At 45.7% G+C, this 19,685-nt stretch overlaps 1 protein-coding gene across 1 annotated transcript in view; it reads left to right on the forward strand.

The window, feature by feature from the left end:
- LOC145360898 (adhesion G protein-coupled receptor E3-like) overlaps positions 1-19,685 on the forward strand; it is a 71,894-nt gene that overhangs the window by 43,802 nt on the left and 8,407 nt on the right. The window contains exons 11-16 of the mRNA XM_080216401.1: positions 589-800; positions 5,232-5,402; positions 6,697-6,900; positions 10,201-10,448; positions 15,533-15,599; positions 18,274-18,365. Coding sequence (XP_080072527.1) covers positions 589-800; positions 5,232-5,402; positions 6,697-6,900; positions 10,201-10,448; positions 15,533-15,599; positions 18,274-18,365 — 994 coding nt within the window. The remainder of the gene's footprint in view (positions 1-588; positions 801-5,231; positions 5,403-6,696; positions 6,901-10,200; positions 10,449-15,532; positions 15,600-18,273; positions 18,366-19,685) is intronic.

Raw genomic sequence — 19,685 nt, forward strand, 5'->3', positions numbered from 1 at the left:
TACAGTGATAGGGGGAGGGATAAGGCCATTAAAGAGAAAGTGAGAGCTTTAAGACAAAGGTTCGATTGTATTATTGGAGTTTAGGTAGTGAGAAGGGACCACATACAAATTTATAAAATTCAAACAGGGTAGATTCAGAAAGAATGTTCCTGATGGTGGGGGAGTCCATAAAGGGGGCCATAGTTTGACGATAAGGACTGAGGTGAGGAGAAATTTCTTCACCCAGAGGGTGGGGAATGTGTGGAATTCACTGCCACAGAAAGTAGTTGAGGCCAAAACGTTGTGTGATTTCATGAAGTTCTTGAAGTTCTCAGATCTTGGGGCTAAAGGGATCAAGAGATATGGGGGGAAGTAGGGATCAGGATATTGAATTTGATGATCAACCATGATCTTAATAAATGGCGAAGCAGGCTCGAAGGGCCCAAAGACCTCCTCCTGCTTCCAGTTGCTATGTTGAGCTTTGAGCAGAATCCAACACAGGTCAACAAGCACAGCAGCAGAGTTTTGGGTTTTGGGTTGGAGTAATGGCTCTCTGTGCGATTTCATTTTACTGATCTGATCTTTATTGGTCTCTACCTGCACTGGCAGTTGTACTCGCCTTTATGTCCTACAACAATTTGGAATCCATTACTGGTGCAACTTTGGAAGCAGAGAATGGCAGCGAGTCCCAGGAACGACCGGAGACCCAGTTTTATTCAAAGGTGGTGTCTGTGACCAAAGGGAACAGAGAGTCACATAAGCTGAATGGGACTGTGAACATCACTTTCCAGGAGGTTCAAGAGAAAGCAGTGAGTCGTCAGGTATGTTTTTCAGAGATTGATGTTATTCCTGTAAATCATAAATTAGTATTATCAATCATGGGGAAGCAGCGGCAATGTGGTCATTCCAGTGGGCTAGTAACCCGGAAACCCAGGCTAAATGCCCTGGGGACATGGGTTCAAATCCCACCATGGCAACTTGTAGAACTTATATACAGTTAATAATTATCTGTTTTGATTTATTATTGTCACATGAATTGGGATACAGTGAAAAGTATTGTTTCTTGCGCTACACAGATAAAGCATACTGTTCATTGAGTACAGAGGGGAGAAGGAAGGAAGAGGGTGCAGAATATAATGTTACAGACATAGCTAAGGTGTAGAGAAAGATCAACTTAATACAAGGAGGCCCATTCAAAAGTCTGATGGCAGCAGGGAAGAAGCTGCTCTTGAGTCTGTTGGTATGTGATCTCAGACCTTTTTATCTTTTTCTCGACGGAAGAAGGTGGAAGAAAGAATGTCCAGGGTGCGTGGGGTCCTTGATTATGCTGGCTGTTTTCCCGAGGCAGCAGGAAGTGTAGATGGAATCAATGGATGGGAGGTTGGTTTGTGTGATGGACTGGGCTATGTTCACTTTCTTGTGGTCTTGAACAGAGCAGGAGCCATACCAAGCTGTAAAAATTGGTGAGAGTCATAGTGGACATGCCAAATTTCCTTTTGAAAGTAGAATCTGGAAGGTAAAGCTAGTCTGAATAACGTTGGCCAGGAGACTATCATTGATTGTTGTAAAAATCCATCTGGTTTACTAAATGTCGTTTAGGGAAAGAAATCTGCCATCCTTAATTGGTCTGACCTACATGTGACTCCAGAGCCAAGGTAATGTGGTTGACTCTCAACTGCCCCCCAAGGGCAACTAGGGATGGGCAATAAATGCTGGCCACCCAGTGATGCCACTTCAAGAATGATCAAGGACTAATAACGATTAAAAAAAATCAAGATATTCCCAGACCATTGCTGCACTATTAGTGGTGTTGCATTTCAGACAAGATGGTCTTACAACTGAAGTTACAGCCCAGGGCTTGCTTAACATCAGGGAAAAGGGACCAGAACCTCAGCGTGCACCTAAAGCACTTGCAGCGCACAAAACGTAGACCGTTCCCCCCACCCTCCCCCCTCTCCCCTTGGATTCTGAGGCAGAGAGGGGAGAGGCAGTTTGCATGGATCTTGGGTATCCCCCCCCAGGATCCCACCCACCCGACCCAGCCTCAATTTTCAGGCTGGCGAGTGCTGATTGGAGCAAGGTGCCAAGTAGAAAAAGTTACCAATTTTGAATCTTGGAGCTAGGTGGGTGGGGCAGTCTCAAACCGAAAACCTCTTCAGAGTTTGGGTGACTTGGGGGCTCTGCATCTTCTACCCAGCCACTGCATCCATTCTACTCTTCCCCACTCCGACAACAAGATCGTTTCTGCTCCCCCCCGCTCACCCCCCCAAACTCCTCAGGCCACACTCTGCTCTCTGACCCTTGGGTTGGAATTTTACTGCCCTGCCCGCCATGGGAATCAGAACAAGCGAGGGGCAGACCGTGGAAAGGTCCATTGAGCTCTGTGAGATATTACGGTCTTGGGATGAGTGAGGCCGGAACATCCCACCCCTGAAGTGTGGTCCTGGGAATTAGACTCAGGCATGACGCTGCAGTACCCCTTCCTGGACACTGCAGTGCCTCTGCCCGGAGGGTCCGGAGAGTTGTCGCCAAATTGATTAGTTGACAGCTCTCCAAAGCGGGACTTCCTTACAAGGGAAGCAGGAAATCCCGCCATGCTGACAATCGATGCAATGGAGTGTAAAATGGTAGTGGAGATGTCAGAATCAGTGGGGATGCTGTAGTAATTTAGAAAAAGCAGCAGCCAATTTACTCACAGCAAGCTCTCGCAAACAGCAATAGGAAAATCTGTTTAATTTCTTCCAGCGGAGCTAGTGAATCTCTGGAATTCTCTGCCCCAAAGGGTGGTGGAGGCTGGATCATTAGAAGTACTTAAAGTGGAGGTGGATAAATATTTGATAGATTGAGGAATAGAGGGGTATGGGGAAATGGCACAGAGAAGGAGCTGAGGCTGGTATAGATCAGCCATGATGGTATTGAATGTGGGGCAGGCTCAAAGGGCCTGGTGACATATTCCTGCCTCTATTCTTTGTGTTCCTGTGAGGTAGGCATATCCTGGAGAAGACAATGTATTATCGATCGTTGAAGAAGCTGACCTCACCAGCTGCACCCCACTTCTTGATTTATTTTTATTTTGTTCAGGTGTGGGACATGGGCATCATTGGTTGGCCAGCATTCGTTGCCCGTCCCTAGTTATCCGAGGGCAGTTGAGAATCACATGTAGGCCAGACCAGGTAAGTCTGGCAGATTTCCTTCCCTAAAGAACATTAGTGAACCAGATGGGTTTTTCCAACAACCAACAATGGTCATCAGTAGATTCTTAATTCCACATATTTTAATTGAATTCAAATTCCACCATCTGCTGTGGTGGGATTCGAACCCTGGCCCCCCAGAACATCAGCTGCTGTGATAGTGGAGTCGGACACTTTAGGAACTTTCAAGCGGTTATTGGATAGGCACATGGAGCGCACCAGAATTATGGAGAGTGGGGTAGCTTGATCTTGGATTTGGACATAGTTCAGCACAACATTGAGGGCCGAAGGGCCTGTACTGTGTTGTACTTTTCCATGTTCTATGTTCTATTGGCTGAGTGTCTGGATTAATGAGCTAGCGATAATACCACTAGGCTATCGCCTCTCCCTAATTTGATTTGATTTATTATTGTCACATGTATTAGCATACAGTGAAAAGTATTGTTTCTTGTGCTCAATACAGACAAAAAATACCGTTCATAGAGAAGGAAAGGGGAGAGTGCAGAATGTAGTGTCACTTGTGCACAGTTGTGAAAGTGAATGCTCTAGTTTCTTGCTGGTGGGGGTATCTAAATTTGAAAGAGGGGAATTTAATTTTAGTGAGGCAGCCTTGCAATGAGCTTGTGTGAGATGCTAAGGCTTTGTGTCCGTGTTTGTAGGAAAAGCAACTGCCCTGAAAGCCTTGTGAATAGATAAGTTCCATAACTGTCCTCATCACAAATTACACTCGCCTACCCTCCAAGCTACAGTGGGACCAGTGGAGTCCAGTTTGAGTTCAGTTGATTTTTACAAACAAAATTCTTCATGGGATATGGGAATCGCTAGCCAGGCCAGCATTTGTTGCCCATCTCTAATTGCCCCTAAGAAGGTGGTGGTAAGCCATCACCTTGAAACACTGCAGTCTTTGTGGTGTAGGTACACCCACAGTGCCATTTGGGAGGAAGTTCCAGGATTTTGTCTGAACCACAGTGAAGGAATGGGCAATATATTTCCAAGTCTAGGGGTGGGATTTTCTGGCCACACTCGCCCCAAAGTCAGAAAATCCCGCCAGAGGCCACTGGATCTTTGCATGGTGGGAGGTTGAGGGGGGGCGGTTGAGGTTCGGGAACCTGATAGAAGCCTACAAGGTTGTGAGAGACATGGGCAGAGTGGATAGTCAGAAGCTTTTTCCCAGGGTGGAAGAGTCAATTACTAGGGGACATAGGTTTAAGGTTTAAAGGAGATGTATGAGGCAAGTTTTTTTTTACACAGAGGATGGTGGGTGCCTGGAACTTGTTCTTGGGGGAGGTAGTGGAAGCAGATACGATAGTGAGTTTTAAGGGGCATCTTGACAAATACATGAGTAGGATTGGAATAGAGGGATATGGACCCCGGAAAGGTAGGGGGTTTTAGATAAGTTGGGCAGCATGGTCAGTGCAGGCTTGGAGGGCTGAAGGGTCTGTTCCTGTGCTGTAATTTTCTTTGTTCTTTGTTCTTTGGTCGGTGTCCCACCCACTACCATTCCCATGGCAGGGAGGACGATAAGATTCCGGTGTATGACTTAATAGGGGTATCTAAAACTAGAGGGCATAGATTTATGGTGAGGGGGAAAGATTTAAAAGGGACCCGAGGGGCAACTTTTTCACACAGGGGGTGTTGCGTGTATGGAATGAACTGCTGGAGGAGGTGGTAGAGGCAGGTACAATTATAACATTTAGAAGACATTTGGACAAGTAGATGGATGGGAAAGGCTCAGAGGGATATGGGCCCAAACGCAGGCAAATGGGACTAGTTCAGTTTAGGAAACTTGGTCAGCATGGATGGGTTGGGCCGAAGGGCCTGTTTCCATGCTGGATATCTCTATGACTTGGTGACCCTAAATCAGGATGATGAGCAACCTGGAAGTGAACTTCCAGGTGGTGGTGCTCCCATGTGTTTGCTGCATTAGAATGTCACAGTGGGTCACAGAGGGATACAGCGCAGAAAAGACCCTTCAGCCCATTCTGAGCAGTAAGTGGCCGCTTTGGCAAGTCATGCTTATTATCTCTGCAACCTTTACTGGAAAAGGTTTCTTTGCTGCAGGACGGCTACACTCGTGAGCGGAGGCTTTGCGTCTTTTGGAAATCATCTGCAGAAGGAGGCTATTGGTCAACAGAGGGCTGCCAACTTGTAACTTGTAATAGTACACACGCAGAATGCAGCTGCAACCACCTCTCCAGCTTTGCAGTGCTCATGGCTCTGTACCCAATTGAGGTAGGAACCAAACTCCTGCCACCAACAAATGGAAGGACGGAGGGAGTGACAGGAACCTTTCCTGCACACTTACGAATGCCTTCACTTGCTTCCTGTAGCGTGGAGCACAGAACTGGACACAATACTCTAGTTGTGGCCAAACTAATGTTTTCCACAGATTGATCATGCACTAAAGCAAACTGATTTCAAATGTAATCGACACGTGTAAAGAATACATATTGTGGAATAGTTATTACGTTAATAACGGATGTCTCAAACTCCTATTGCAATTCGAGGAATGGCCACATGGGAATATTAATTACTTACTGTTGATATCGTGTCATTTGATTTTTATCCAAACACAGACAAATACACATGTTCATACACACATATATGCACACACACACACACACGCACACACACACACATATTCACACACAAGCATGCATACACGCACACACATTCACACACGCACACACATACACACATTCATACACAAGCATACACACACACATGCACACACATACATGCACATATATTCTCACACACACACACACAAAAAATTGTCTCACATTCTCATTCATACAGACAATGTTCTGTGGACTCAGGTTCAAATCCCATCATGGCAGATGGTGAAATTTGAATTGAATAAAAATTTGGAATTAAAAAAGTCCCCTGATGACCATGAAACCATTGTCAATTGTTCTAAAAACTCATCTGGTTCACTAATGTCCTTTAGGGAAGGAAACCTGCTGTCCTTACCCGGTCTGATCTACACATGACTCCAGAGCCACAGCAATGTGGCTGACTCTCAACTTCCCACTCACCTGATGAAGGAGCAGCGCTCCAAAATTCCAAATAAAGCTGATGGACTTTAACCTGGTGTTGTGAGACTTGTTACTGTGCCCACCCCAGTCCAATGCTGGTATCTCCACATCATGCCTCCTGAGATGGATATTTAGGAAAGGACGATAAAAAAATGCTGGCCCAGTCAGTGACACCCACATCCTCTGAATGAACTAAATTTAAAAAAAATCATATACACAAAATATTGAGACAGATCATCAGATCCAGTGGATATTGCAATAGCAGACTGGCACATTGCCTTGAGTGTGTGTGAGATTGTGAGAGAATGTGTGCGTGCATGTATGTGTGCGCGCATGTGTATGTTTGAATGCGTGTGTGTGTGTGTGTGTGTGTGTGTGTGTGTGTGTGTGTGTGTGTGTGTGTGTGTGTGTGAAAACATGACTAACTCATACGGAGTAATCCCTTGGCAATATTTAATTTGTTTTCCATTGTTTCCATTACTCTGTAGAATCCAACCCACAAAGCCGTTCTCCACTGGATTACCTTAATCGTATTGCCCATATCCTTGCTGTGCCTACTCATGTCCATAGGAACCTTCCTCTATTGCCAGTCTATTCAGAGCCTGAACACCACCATCCGAACACACCTGTGCATGAACTTGTTCCTGGCGGAACTGCTGCTTTTGATAGCAATGGAGGTCAAAAAAAATACAGTAAGATCACTTTGCGGACGATATCTTACCAACGATCAAATTTAAAATCTGAATTTTGGCCGATGTTCATTCATTTCCACATATAGATTGGGACTCGCATACTGTTAAAGGTTCAGATGGGGTAGAGCTTGTTAAATGTGTTCAGGAGAATTTTCTACATCAGTACATAGAGGTGTCAACTAGAGAGGATGCGATATTGGATCTCCTATTGGGAAATGAGTTAGGGCAGGTGATGGATGTGAGCGTGAGGGAACACTTTGGATCCAGTGATCATAACGCCATTAGTTTCAACCTGATCATGGATAAGGATAGATCTGGTCCTCGGGTTGAAGTTCTGAACTGGAAAAAGGCCAAATTTGAAGAAATGAGAAGGGATCTGGGAAGTGTGGATTGGCACAGGCTGTTCTCTGGTAAGGATGTAAATGGAAACTGGGAGGCCTTGAAAGGAGAAATTTTGAGAGTGCAGAGTTTGTATGTTCCTGTCAGGATTAAAGGCAAAGTAAATAGGGATAAGGAACCTTAGTTCTCAAGGGAGATTGTAACACTGATTAAGAGGAAGAGAGAGTTGTATGAAATGTACAGGCAGCAAGGAACAGATCAGATGCTCGAGGAGTACAAAACATGCAAGAAGCTACTTAAGAGGGAAATCAAGAGGGCTAAAAGAAATCATGAGGTTGCTTTGGCAGACAGAGTGAAGGAAAATCCAAAGAGCTTCTATAGGTATATTAGGAGCAAAAGGATAATGAGGGATAAAATTGGTCCTCTAGAAGACCAGAGTGATAGACTGTGTATGGAACCAAAGCAGATGGGGGAGATACTAAATGGGTTTTTTGCATCCTTATTTACTGAGGAAACGGGCATGGAGTCTACGGAAATTGGGCAAACAGATAGGGAGGTCATGGAACCTTTACAGATTAAAGGGGAGGTGCTGGCTGCCTTGAGGTAAATCAGAGTGGATAAATCCCCAGGACCGGACTGGGTATTCCCACGGACCTTGAGGGAGGCTAGTGTTGAACTTGGAGGGGCCCTGGCAGACATATTTAAAATGTTAGTATGCACAGGGGAGGTGCCAGATGATTGGAGGGTGGCTCATGTTGTTCCATTGTTTAAAAAAGGTTCCAAAAGAAATCCGGGAAATTACAGGCCAGTAAGTTTGACGTCGGTGGTTGGCAAGTTATTGGAAAGTGTTGCAAGGGATAGGATCGACAAATATTTGGATAGACAGGGACTTATTAGGGAGAGTCAACATGGCTTTGTGCGTGGTAGATCATGTTTCACCAATCTATTATAGTTTTTCGAGGAGGTTACCAGGAAAGTGGATGAAGGAAAGGCAGTGGATGTTGTCTGCCTGGATTTCAGAAAGGCCTTTGATAAGGTCCCTCATGGGAGGTTAGTTAGGAAGTTTCAGTCGCTAGGTATACATGGGGAGGTTGTAAATTGGATTAGACACTGGCTCAATGGAAGAAGCCAGAGAGTGGTTGTGGAGGATTGCTTCTCTGAGTGGAGGCCTGTGACGAGTGGTGTGCCGCAAGGATCGGTGTTGGGTCCGTTGTTGTTTGCCATTTATATCAATGATCTGGATGATAATGTGGTACATTGGATCAGCAAATTTACTGATGATACAAAGATTGGAGGTGTAGTGGACAGTGAGGAAGGTTTTCAAAGCTTGCAGAGGGATTTGAATTAACTAGAAAAATGGGCTGAAAAATGGCAAATGGAATTTAACGCAGACAAGTGTGAGGTATTGCACTTTGGAAGGACAAACCAAAGTAGAACGTACAGGGTAAATGGTAGGATTCTGAAGAGTGCAGTTGAACAGAGAGATCTGGGAATACAGGTACAGAATTTCCTAAAAGTGACGTCACAGGTGGAGAGGGTCGTAAAGAGTGCTTTTGGTACATTGGCCTTTATAAATCGGAGTATCGAGTATAAAAGTTGGAGTGTTATGGTAAGGTTATATAAGGCATTGGTGAGGCCGAATTTAGAGTATTGTGTACAGTTTTGGTCACTTAGTTACAGGAAGGATGTAAATAAGGTTAGAAGAGTGCAGAGAAGGTTCACGAGGGTGTTGTCGGGACTTGAGAAGCTGAGTTACAGAGAGAGATTGAATAGGTTTGAACTTTATTCCCTGGAGCGTAGAAGAATGAGGGGAGATTTGATGGAGGTGTATAAGATTTTGATGGGTATCGATAGAGTGAATGCAAACAGGCTTTTTCCACTGAGGCTAGGGGTGAAAAAAACCAGAGGGCATGGGTTAAGGGTGAAAGGAGAAATGTTTAAAGGGAATATTAGGGGGGGATTCTTCACACAGAGAGTGATGGGAGTGTGGAATGAGCTGCCGGATAAATGCGGGGTCACTTTTAACATTTAAGAAAAACTTGGACGGGTTGATGGATGAGAGGGGTGTGGAGGGATATGGTTCAGGTGCAGGTCAGTGGGACTAGGCAAAAAATGGTTCGGCACAGACAAGAAGGGCCGAAGGGCCCGTTTCTGAGCTGAAATTTTCTATGGTTCTGTGGTTCTATTTCAAGATATTAACTTAAGTTTGCGAGACTCTGTAACTTCATAGAATCTCTACAGTGCAGGAGGCGATTAAGTTGGGCCGAAGGGCTTGTTTCCATGCTGTAAACCTTTATGACTCTATGGCTCTATAATCCAGCTTGCCCTGACAACAATCCCATCCAGGGCCCGAAACCCATAACCCCATGTATTTACCCTACTAAACTCCTTGACAATAACGGTCAATTTAGCATGGCCAATCTACCCAACCTGCAATCTTTGGACACTAAGGGGCAATTTAGCATGGCCAATCCACCTAACCTGCACATCCTTGATCACTAAGGGGCAATTTAGCATGGCCAATTCACCTAACCTGCACATACTTGATCACTAAGGGGCAATTTAGCATAGCCAATCCACCTAACCTGCACATCCTTGATCACTAAGGGGCAATTTAGCATGGCCAATCCACCTAACCTGCACATCCTTGATCACTAAGGGGCAATTTAGCATGGCAAATTCACCTAACCTGCACATCTTTGGACTGTGGGGGGAAACCAGAGTACCCGGAGGAAACCACGCAGACACGGGGAGAACATGCAGACTCTGCACAAACAATGACCTAAGTTGCGAATCGAACCAGAGTCCGTGGCACTGTGAGGTAACGATGCTAATCACTGTGCCACCATGCTGCTACAAGACAATTAGAGTAGAAGGGGAACACGCCCATTGCACTTGCCAAGGTCCCAGTGATAACAACCTTGTAATTTATTGAAATGAATTTTTACTGTCACATTTTAGATTTTCTGTGGTATCATCGCTGGCACTTTACATTTCTTGTTGCTGGCAGCCTTTGCCTGGATGTGTCTCGAATCTGTCCAGCTCTTTCTCATGGTGCTGAACCTCAAGGTGGTGAACTTCTCCCGTGCCCGGGTCATTCGGAGGAGATTCATTTACCCCATCGGGTATGGGTGTCCGGCGCTGATTGTGATCATATCTGCCGCTGTGAATGCTGAAGGCTATGGGTCCAATGACATCAAACATGGCATGTGAGTATACAGACCACCTGAGCTGGGGTTGCAGTGTGGGGTAGTGCATGCACACTAAAATCAAGCCGGTACGGAGAGAAGAGTCTATCGAGACTTGGGGCAGGGATTTATATGGAATCATATAGACTGTGATTGGGGTGAGGAGGTTTGGTGGGGGCAGAGGCAGCAGAGGCATCTGCGGTCACTTCTGCTACTAATTCATCTGTATGTGGGGCATGGTGGCACAGTGGTTAACATCTCCAGTGAATTCCTGGCTTGGGTCATTGTCTGTGAGGAGTTTGCACCTTCTCCCCTTGTCGGTGTGGGTTTCCTCCGGGTGCTCCGGTTTCCTCCCACAGTCCAAAGATTGGCCATGATCAATTGCCCCTTAGTGTCAGGGGATTAACAGAGAAGATATGCTGGGTTACGGGGATAGGACCTCAGTGGGATTGTTGTCATAGTAGGCTTTTTGCACTCTATGGATTCTATGATTCTATGCTTCAGTGACTTCTCTTTTAAAATGCTCTTAAGATCTATGCATAGTAAGAAGTTTCACAACATCAGGTTAAATTCCAACAGGTTTATCTGCTAACACAAGCTTTCGGAGCACTGCTCCTTCATCAGATGAGTGGAGAATTGGCTTCACAAACAGGGCATATATAGACACAAACTCAATTACAAGGTAATAGTCAGAATGCCAGTCTTAACGGGTAATCAAGCCCTTACAGGTTCAAACAATGTGAGTGGAGAGAGGGTTAGGCACAGGATAAAGAGTGTGAATGGTCTCCAGCCAGGACAGTTAGTAAGATTTTGCAAGCCCAGGCAAATCAAGGGGGTTGCACGTAGTATGACATGAATCCAAGATTCTGGTTGAGTCCGTCCTCATATGTGCGGAACTTGGCTATCACTTTCTGTTCGGCGATTCTGCGTTGTTGTGTGTCTTGAAGGTCACCTTGGAGAATGTTTACCTGAAGACCAGAGGCTGAATACCCTGAGTGCTGAAGTGTTCGCCAACAGGAAGGGTAACACTCCGGCCTGCTGATTGTCGAGCGGTGTTCATTCATCCATTGTTGTAGTGTGTGTATGGTCTCCCCAATGTATCATGCCTCTAGACACCCTTCCCTGCAGCGTATCAGGTAGACAACGTTGGCCAAGTCACAAGAGTATGTACCGTGTACCTGGTGGATGGTGTTCTCATGTGAGATGATGGCATCCGTGTTGATGAATTGGCATGTCTTGCGGGGGTTGCTATAGCAGGGTTGTGTGGTGTGTGGTAACCGTTCTCCTGAAGGCTGGGTATTTGCTGCATACAATGTGGTAACCGTTCTCCTGAAGGCTGGGTATTTGCTGCATACAATGGTCTGTTTAAGGTTGCGCGATTGTTTGAAGGCAAGTAGTGGGGAGTGTGGGGAACCTTGGCACAATGTTCATCTTCATCAATGACGGGTTGAAGCTTCGAGGAAGTACTGGACGACAAACGGTACTCTGCCCGCTACGTCCCGTGTTTGTCTTCTGAGGAGGTCGGTGTGGTGTTTCGCTGTGGTGCATTAAAACTATTGCTCGATGAGTTGAGTGCCATAGCCTGTTCTTATGAGGGTGTCTTTCAGTGTCTATTATATTCCTCCCCATCTGGGCAGATCTTGTGTATACGGAGGGCTTGTCTGTAGGGAATGGCTTCTTTAATGTATTTAGGGTGGAAGCTGGAGAAATGGAACATCGTGAGGTAATCTGTGCGCTTGCGGTACAGTGAAGTGCTGAGGTGACTGCACTTGATGGAGATGCATGTGCCCAAGAATGCAACCGACTATGGATATTAGTCCATGGTGAGTCTGATGGTGGGATGGAACTTGTTGATATCATCATATAGTTGTTTCAATGATTGTTTGCCATGGCTCCAAAGGAAGAAAATGTCATTGATGTATCTAGTGTGTAGTATCGGTTGAAGGTCCTGTGCAGTAAAGAGGTCTTGTTCAAACCTGTGCATGACGATGTTGGCATATTGAGATGTGAATTTGGTCCCCATGGCTGTTCTGGATGAAGAACTGGTTGTTCAAGGTAGTCCAGGATGAAGCAGACAGATTGTAGAATTGTGTCTGGAGATTGGCAGTTGTTGGCGTTGAGTACTGAGGCAGTTGTCATTGTCGTGAGGGACACTCGTGTAGACTGTCGGGACATCCATTATGACGAGCAGTGCTCCTGGAGAAGGGGAGCATGACATTTTCTTCCTTTGGACTCATGGCGAACAATCATTGAACCAGCGACACGATGACATGAAGTTCCATCCCCCATCAGACTCACTGTGGACTACTGTCCATAATCAGTTGCATTCTTGGGCACATGCATCTCCATCAAGGATGATCACCTCAGCACTCACTGTCCCACAAGCCCACGGATAACCTCACGATGCTCCACTTCTCCAGCTTCCACCCTAAACATGTTAAAGAAGCCATTCCCTACAGACAAACCCTCTGTATACACAGCTGAGGAGAAATGCAAGAGATACTTACAGATGCTCTCGTAAGAACAGGATATGGCACTCGACTCATCGACCGACAGTTCCAACGCACCACAACAAAAAACCACACCGACCTCTTCCGAAGACAAACATGAGACGTGGCGGACAGAGTAGACTTTGTTGTCCAGTATTTCCCCGAAGTAGAGAAGCTGTGACATCTTCTTCGAAGCCTTCAACATGCCATTGATGAAAACGAACATCTCGCCAAGGCCATCCCCACACCCATACTACTTACTTTCAAACAACCGTGCAATCTTAAACACACCATTGTCTGCAGCAAACTACCCAGTCTTCAGGAAAATAGTGACCAGACACCACACAACCCTGTCACAGCAACCTCTGCAAGATGTGCCGCTTCATCGACACGGATGCCAGCATCTCATGCGAGAACACCATCCACCAGGTACACTGTACCTACTCTTGCGACTTGACCAATGTCGTCTACCTGATACACTGCAGGAAAGGATATCCTGAGGCATGGTACACTGGTGAGACCATGCAGACACTACGACAACAGGTGAACAGACACCGCTTGACAATCACCAGGCAGGAGTGTCCCCTTCCTGTTGGGGAACACTTCAGCAGTCAAGGGTATTCAGCCTTTGATCTTCGGGTAAGCGTTCTCCAAGGCGGTCTTCAAGACACGTGACAACGCAGAATCGCCGAGCAGATAGCCAAATTCTGCGCACATGAGGATGGCCTCAACCAGGATTTTGACCATGTGTGACCATGTCACACTACCTGTAACCCCACAACTTGCCTGGGCTTGCAAAATCTCACTAACTGTCCTGGCTGGAGACCTTTCATATCTCTTTAACCTGTGCTTAACCCTCTCTCCACTCGCATTGTTTGCACCTGTAAAGATTTGATTACCTGTTAAGACTTGTAATCCAACCATTATCTTGTAATTGAGTCTGTGTCTTTATATGCCTTATTTGTGAACCCAACTCTCCACTCATGAGAAGTGGGGGCAGCAGTCAGAAAGCTTATGCTACTAAATAAACGTGTTGGATTTTAATCTGGTGTTGTGAGACTACTCACTATGCCAAACCCAGTCTAACACCCGCATTTCTGTATTATGACCTATACATCTGTGGCCACTTTTATCATCTGGCCTTGTGTTTGACTTATGAAGAGAAATTGGACAGTTTAGGCCTATATTCCCTGGAGTTTAGAAGAATGAGGTGTACAAGATAATAGGGAGGATTGACAAAGTAGATGAGGAGAGGATGTGTACTCTTGTGTGGCAATCTAGAACAAGAGGTTATAGTTAAGGATAAGGGGTAGCAGATTTAATACCAAGAGGAGGAGAAATTACTTCTCTCAAAGAGTGGTGAGTTTTAGTGGAATTCATTACCCCAGAGTTCAGTAGATGCCAGGACATTGAGTAAATTAAAGGAGGAGATAGACAGCTTTTTAATTAGTAATGGGGTTGAAGGGTTATGGAGAACAGGCAGGAGAGTGGAGTAGAGGCCAAGACAAGATCAGCCATGATCATATTGAATGGCAGAGCTGGCTCGAGAGGTTGAATTGCCTACTCCCGCTCTTAGTACTTGTGAGTCTCATTATTTTGTTCATTAGCACTCCTGACAAGGCCTTGAGATGATTTACTATATAAAAGGTGCTTTTTAAAAATTTATTCATCGATTGTGGACATCGCTGGTTGGACCAGTATTAATTGCGCATCCCTGAGGGCATTTAAGAGTCAACCACCTTGCCATGGGGTCTGGAGTCACATGAAGCTAAGGACAGCAGATTTCCTTCTCTAAAGGACATTATGGGGTTTTATGACCAGTGGCAATGGGCGGCACGGTGGCACAGTGGTTAGCGCTGCTGTCTCACAGTGCCAGGGATGCAGGTTCATTTCTGGCCTCAGCCCACTGTCTGTGTGGAGTTTGCACATTCTCCCCGTGTCTGTGAGGTTTTCCTCCCACAGTCGCAAAGGCGTGCAGGTTAGGTTGATTGGCCATGCTAAATTGACCCTAGTGTGAGGGGGATTAGCAAAGTAAATGTGTGGGGTTACAGGAATAGGGCCTGGGTAGGATGTGGCTGTTACAGTCTCGATGGGCTGAATGGCTTCCCTCTGTACTGTAGGGCTTCGTTCTATGAATGGTTTTATGGTCATCGGTGGATTTTTATTGAATTTGTGTTTCACTGTCTACTGTGGTGGGATTTGAACATGGGGCCCCAGAGCATTACCCTGGCTCTGAGGATTACTAGTCCAGTGACAATACCGCTACTCCACTGTGTACATACGCAAGCTGGCACTGTGGTTAACAGTGCAGTCTGGTGTTCAGTTGAAGTGAGCTTCAAGGCAGAGGGCAATTGGATTGTGGCAGACTGAAGTAATTCATCTGCCATTATGATTTTTATCATCGATTTTGTATTACACACACACACACACACACACACACACACACACACACACACACACACACACACACACACACACACACACACACACACACATTGTAACTGGGATGTAGGAATTTAAAAACGACTCACAGGAAGTCCAAACTGATTTTTTGAAAAAAATATGTGGTGGGTTTAAAGTTGCTTCAATAGTTTAAAATTGTACCTTTCATTGCAGCTGTTGGCTAAAACTGGAAAATGGCTTTTTGTGGAGTTTCCTGGGACCTGTTTGTGTCATAATTTTGGTAAGACCTTGTATAGGCTGTAAGTTCTGCTTGACAAAGTTGTTGTACAAATCCTCACTGGACTCTTATCTTCTGGTTTCTATTACCAAACAGGCACTAATCTGTTCAATGCCACAGAGAAATGGAGGCTTTAGGCTCCCACTTGCAGAGTCTGCTGATCAATAGTTCTATCCTCATTAGAGAAATCATAGACATTACGGAGCACGGTGACACAGTGGTTAGCACTGCTGCCTTATAGCTCCAGGGACCCAGGCTCGAATGCCATCTTGGGTGACTGTTCGCGTGGGTTTCCTCTGGGTGCTCTGGTTTCCTCCCACACTCCAGTGATTTGCGGGTTAGGTGGCTTGGCCATGCTAAATTACCCCCTATTGTGAGGGGGACTAGCTAGGGTAGATGCACGGGGGTTTGAGGATTGGACCTGGGTGGATTGTGGTTGCAGACTCAATGGGCTGAATGGCCTCCTTCTGCACTGTAGGATTCTATGAGTAGAAGGAGGCCATTCGGCCCATGCCTTATTAGAAGAATAAGACTGTAAGATACCGGAGCAGAATTAGGCCATTCAATTAAGGCTGATAACTTTCTCAACCCGATTGTCCTGTCTTTTCCCCGTAACCTTTGACCCCTTTACCAATCAAGAACCTAACTATCTCTGTCTTAGATACACTCAATGACCCGGCCTCCACAGCTTTCTGTGGCAATAAATTCCACAGCTTCACCACCCTCTGGCTGAAGAAATTCCTCTATATCCCTTTATCCTGAGGCTGTGCCCTCAGATCCTAGTGTCTCCTGCTAATGGAAACATCTTCCCCACGTCCACTCTATCCGGGCCTTTCAGTATTCTGTAAGTTTCAATGACATTCCCCTCTCATCCTTCTGACCTCCACCAAGTACAGACCCAGAGTCCTCAGACTCTCCTCGTATGTCAAGCTTTTTATTCCTGGAGAGATTTTATCTCACTGTTAAGACCCAGGTCAGAAACTCCAAGGAGTTTTGTGAAGTTAGCCTAAACCCCAAGTACTATATTTGATTTTGGCATTAGGGTGAGTGTAAGATGTTTCAGTCCAGGTATGATTCAAGTGACCCACTAGGGAGCTTTTGTCAAACAAAGTTTATTTAAGAACACAGTTAGAATAGATCAGAAAGAAAGACCATAACTTTTACCAATTACAAGACTTAAACATGACACAGTATAATCCTTAACAGCTAGCTAACTATGTTGTTCCAATGGAAAGCAAACCCATAAACATCACCCTTTTTCAGACTAAGTTAGCACTAAAGCAAATTTGCTCGTGATGCTGGATTTGCAGCTCTGGATGAAAGGTATCCTCTCTAAACCATCCATCTCTTCCCTAAATCTATTCTGCCGAGTTATGACCCCTCAACCAAGGCCAGTAGATCCTTCCTATCCACTCTGCGGAGAGCTGTCAAAATTGTTCAGTTCCGTCTTTTCCTATTCCACAGAAAACAACACCAACCTGGCCAATCTTTCCTCTTTAGTCTTCGCAACACCCTTATGAATCTCCTTTGCAACCTCTCTAACACTTTGACATCTTTAATTTGAAGCCAATTTTCTTCCTCACTCCTGATCCTCCTGATGAGGTTATATTATTCTTGGAAAAGGTTTGAGCCATACTGTGTTTTAATTCCCCTCCATCCATGATATATAACACGTATTCCCATTATCTAAAGGGTTTCTTTCCTGAGGTTTCTGAGGGGGATGGGAGGGTAGATGCAGGAAGGATGTTCCCGACAGTGGGGGAGTCCAGAATAAGAGGGTCACAGTCTGAGGATTCAGGGTAGACCATTTAGGACGGAGATGAGGAGACATTTCTTCACCCATAGAGTGGTGAGCCTGTGGAATTCATTACCACAGGAAGTAGTAAATGCTGAAACATTGAATGTATTCAAGAGGTGGCTGGATATAGTACTGGGGGCAAACAGAATCAAATGGGGGGGAAAGCAGGATTAAGCTATTGAGTTGGGAGATCAGCCATGATCATAATGAATGGCAGAGCAGGCTCAAAGGGCCAAATTGCCTCCTCCTGCTCCTATCTTCTATGTTTCTATGCTATCAAAATTAGAGTAGCTTCTTGCACCTGCGTTGGAAACTTTTTGTTTTAACTTGTTTGTGGGACATGATGGCTGGGCCAGCATTTATTGCCCAATCCTAGTTGCCCGAGGACAGTTGAGATTCAACCACATTTCTGTGGCTCTGGAATCATATATAGGCCAGACCAGGTAGAGATGGCAGATTTCCTTCCCTAAAGGACATTCTTAATTCCAGATTTTTTTTATTGAATTCAAATTCCACCATTGGCCGTGGTGGGATTCGAACGCGACTGGAAATTCCCCCCTGAGATCAATGGATTTTTGTATGGTCCGCCAAATTTTCTGTCTCTCCCGCTACGATTGCCAGGGTGGGTGAGACGGGAGGGTTTTAGCTGGAATACTTTGTAACATACCTTTGTAAGGGTTATAAATCATGTCTACTTCTGAAATTAGGACAAGCCTTGTCAGTGATGGCCAATCCCATGGATGAATAAAAATATTTGGAGAACTCATGAATTGGATCATTTTCTTCCCATTACATGCTGTCTACTGTTAACTGTTAATGACGTGAGTTTTAGTCATGATTAGGAACTCCGAAGATGATCCAAATGATTCTATTTTTCAGGTGAATACAGTTCTCTTCTCCATTACACTCTGGATCCTGAAAGGGAAGATTTCCAGTCTAAATGCTGATGTGTCTACAATTAAGGAATCGAGGTAGGTGTTGCAAACTGACTGGAAAATTAAGCGAAATGTCTTTTAACAATCCGAAGGCTGAGAATCCCTCCGCGTCTTGTTCCGGAGATTTATTCTGGACAGAGATTGGCTGTTGTCCAGCGTGGAACAATCCGCAGTGTTTCAGATTGAAGGGATGGGACTCAATGCCCTCCCCCAGGCTGAAATTGGTAGCAGGGCAGGTATCGAGTGGGTGGATGGCTGATGGAGAACCCACTGCTCCCATTAAACCCTGGCCCAATGACAATTGATGCTGTTAAGTGAGCAATTACTGCCGACTTATGGGCCTCATCCTGTCACTGCAGGTATTCAACTCGTGGTGGGCACACAGTTGCCAGAGAAGCTCGATAAGTGAAACCTAGCTGAATTGTCTTGCTTGGGAGGGGGAGTGGGAAAGGGAGGCAGATGTGGGGGGTTGGGGGGGGGCTCTCTTGTTCAAAGACATTCAATGCCTGATCGAGGGTCCTAATATTGGCAAATGGGAACGCCACCCACTGGGAGCCATCTTGCTGCCTATTCTTCTGATGGTCCAGCACACGCTATCCCAGCTTTCGGACGCCACTCTCACTCCCTCTGTGGCCTTGCTGATCATGGGTTTACTGCTGGAAGCTACCCCCGCATCCCGCTCCCCCCCCCCCCAACCCCCCACACCCTCCCCCCACCCCCCCTCACTCTTGTGACCTTGTCTCAGGATTCCTTTGATTCTTACTCTAGCTCAGATCTTCCTGGAGGCCATTCAGCCCATCGGTGCTGGATCTTTGACAGAGCTATCCAATTAATCTAAGTATTCCTGCTCCTTCCATACTACTGTTCACTTGCCCCCTTTCCATTCATATATCCAATTCCATTTTGAGAAGTGTCATCACTGTAACAGGCAAAGGTGGAAATATCATAAAATCATAGATTCTCTGCAGTGCAGAGGAGACCATTTGGTACATCGAGCAGCGGCATTCACCAACATCCCACATAGGCCCTACCCCCGTAACCCCACATATTTACCCTGTTAGTGCCCTTGACACTAAGGGACAATTTAGCATGGCCAATCACATCTTTGGCGTTTGTTACTTGGTATTTCATTCAGAAACTCAGGTTAATGCTCTGGGGACACAGGTTCAAATCCGACTGGTTAAATCTGGAGTTGAAACCTGGCCTTAATACTGGTGAATGTGCAACTATTATTGACTTGCAAAAAAAAGCCCATCTGAGTGGCACGGTGGCACAGTGGTCAGCACTGCTGCCTCACAGCATCAGGGACCCGTGTTCGATTCCCGGCTCGGGTCACTCTCTGTGTGGAGTTTGCAC

This window comes from Carcharhinus amblyrhynchos, chromosome 33, assembly GCF_965287045.1.
Source record: "Carcharhinus amblyrhynchos chromosome 33, sCarAmb.v2.hapA, whole genome shotgun sequence".
NCBI lineage: Eukaryota > Metazoa > Chordata > Chondrichthyes > Carcharhiniformes > Carcharhinidae > Carcharhinus > Carcharhinus amblyrhynchos.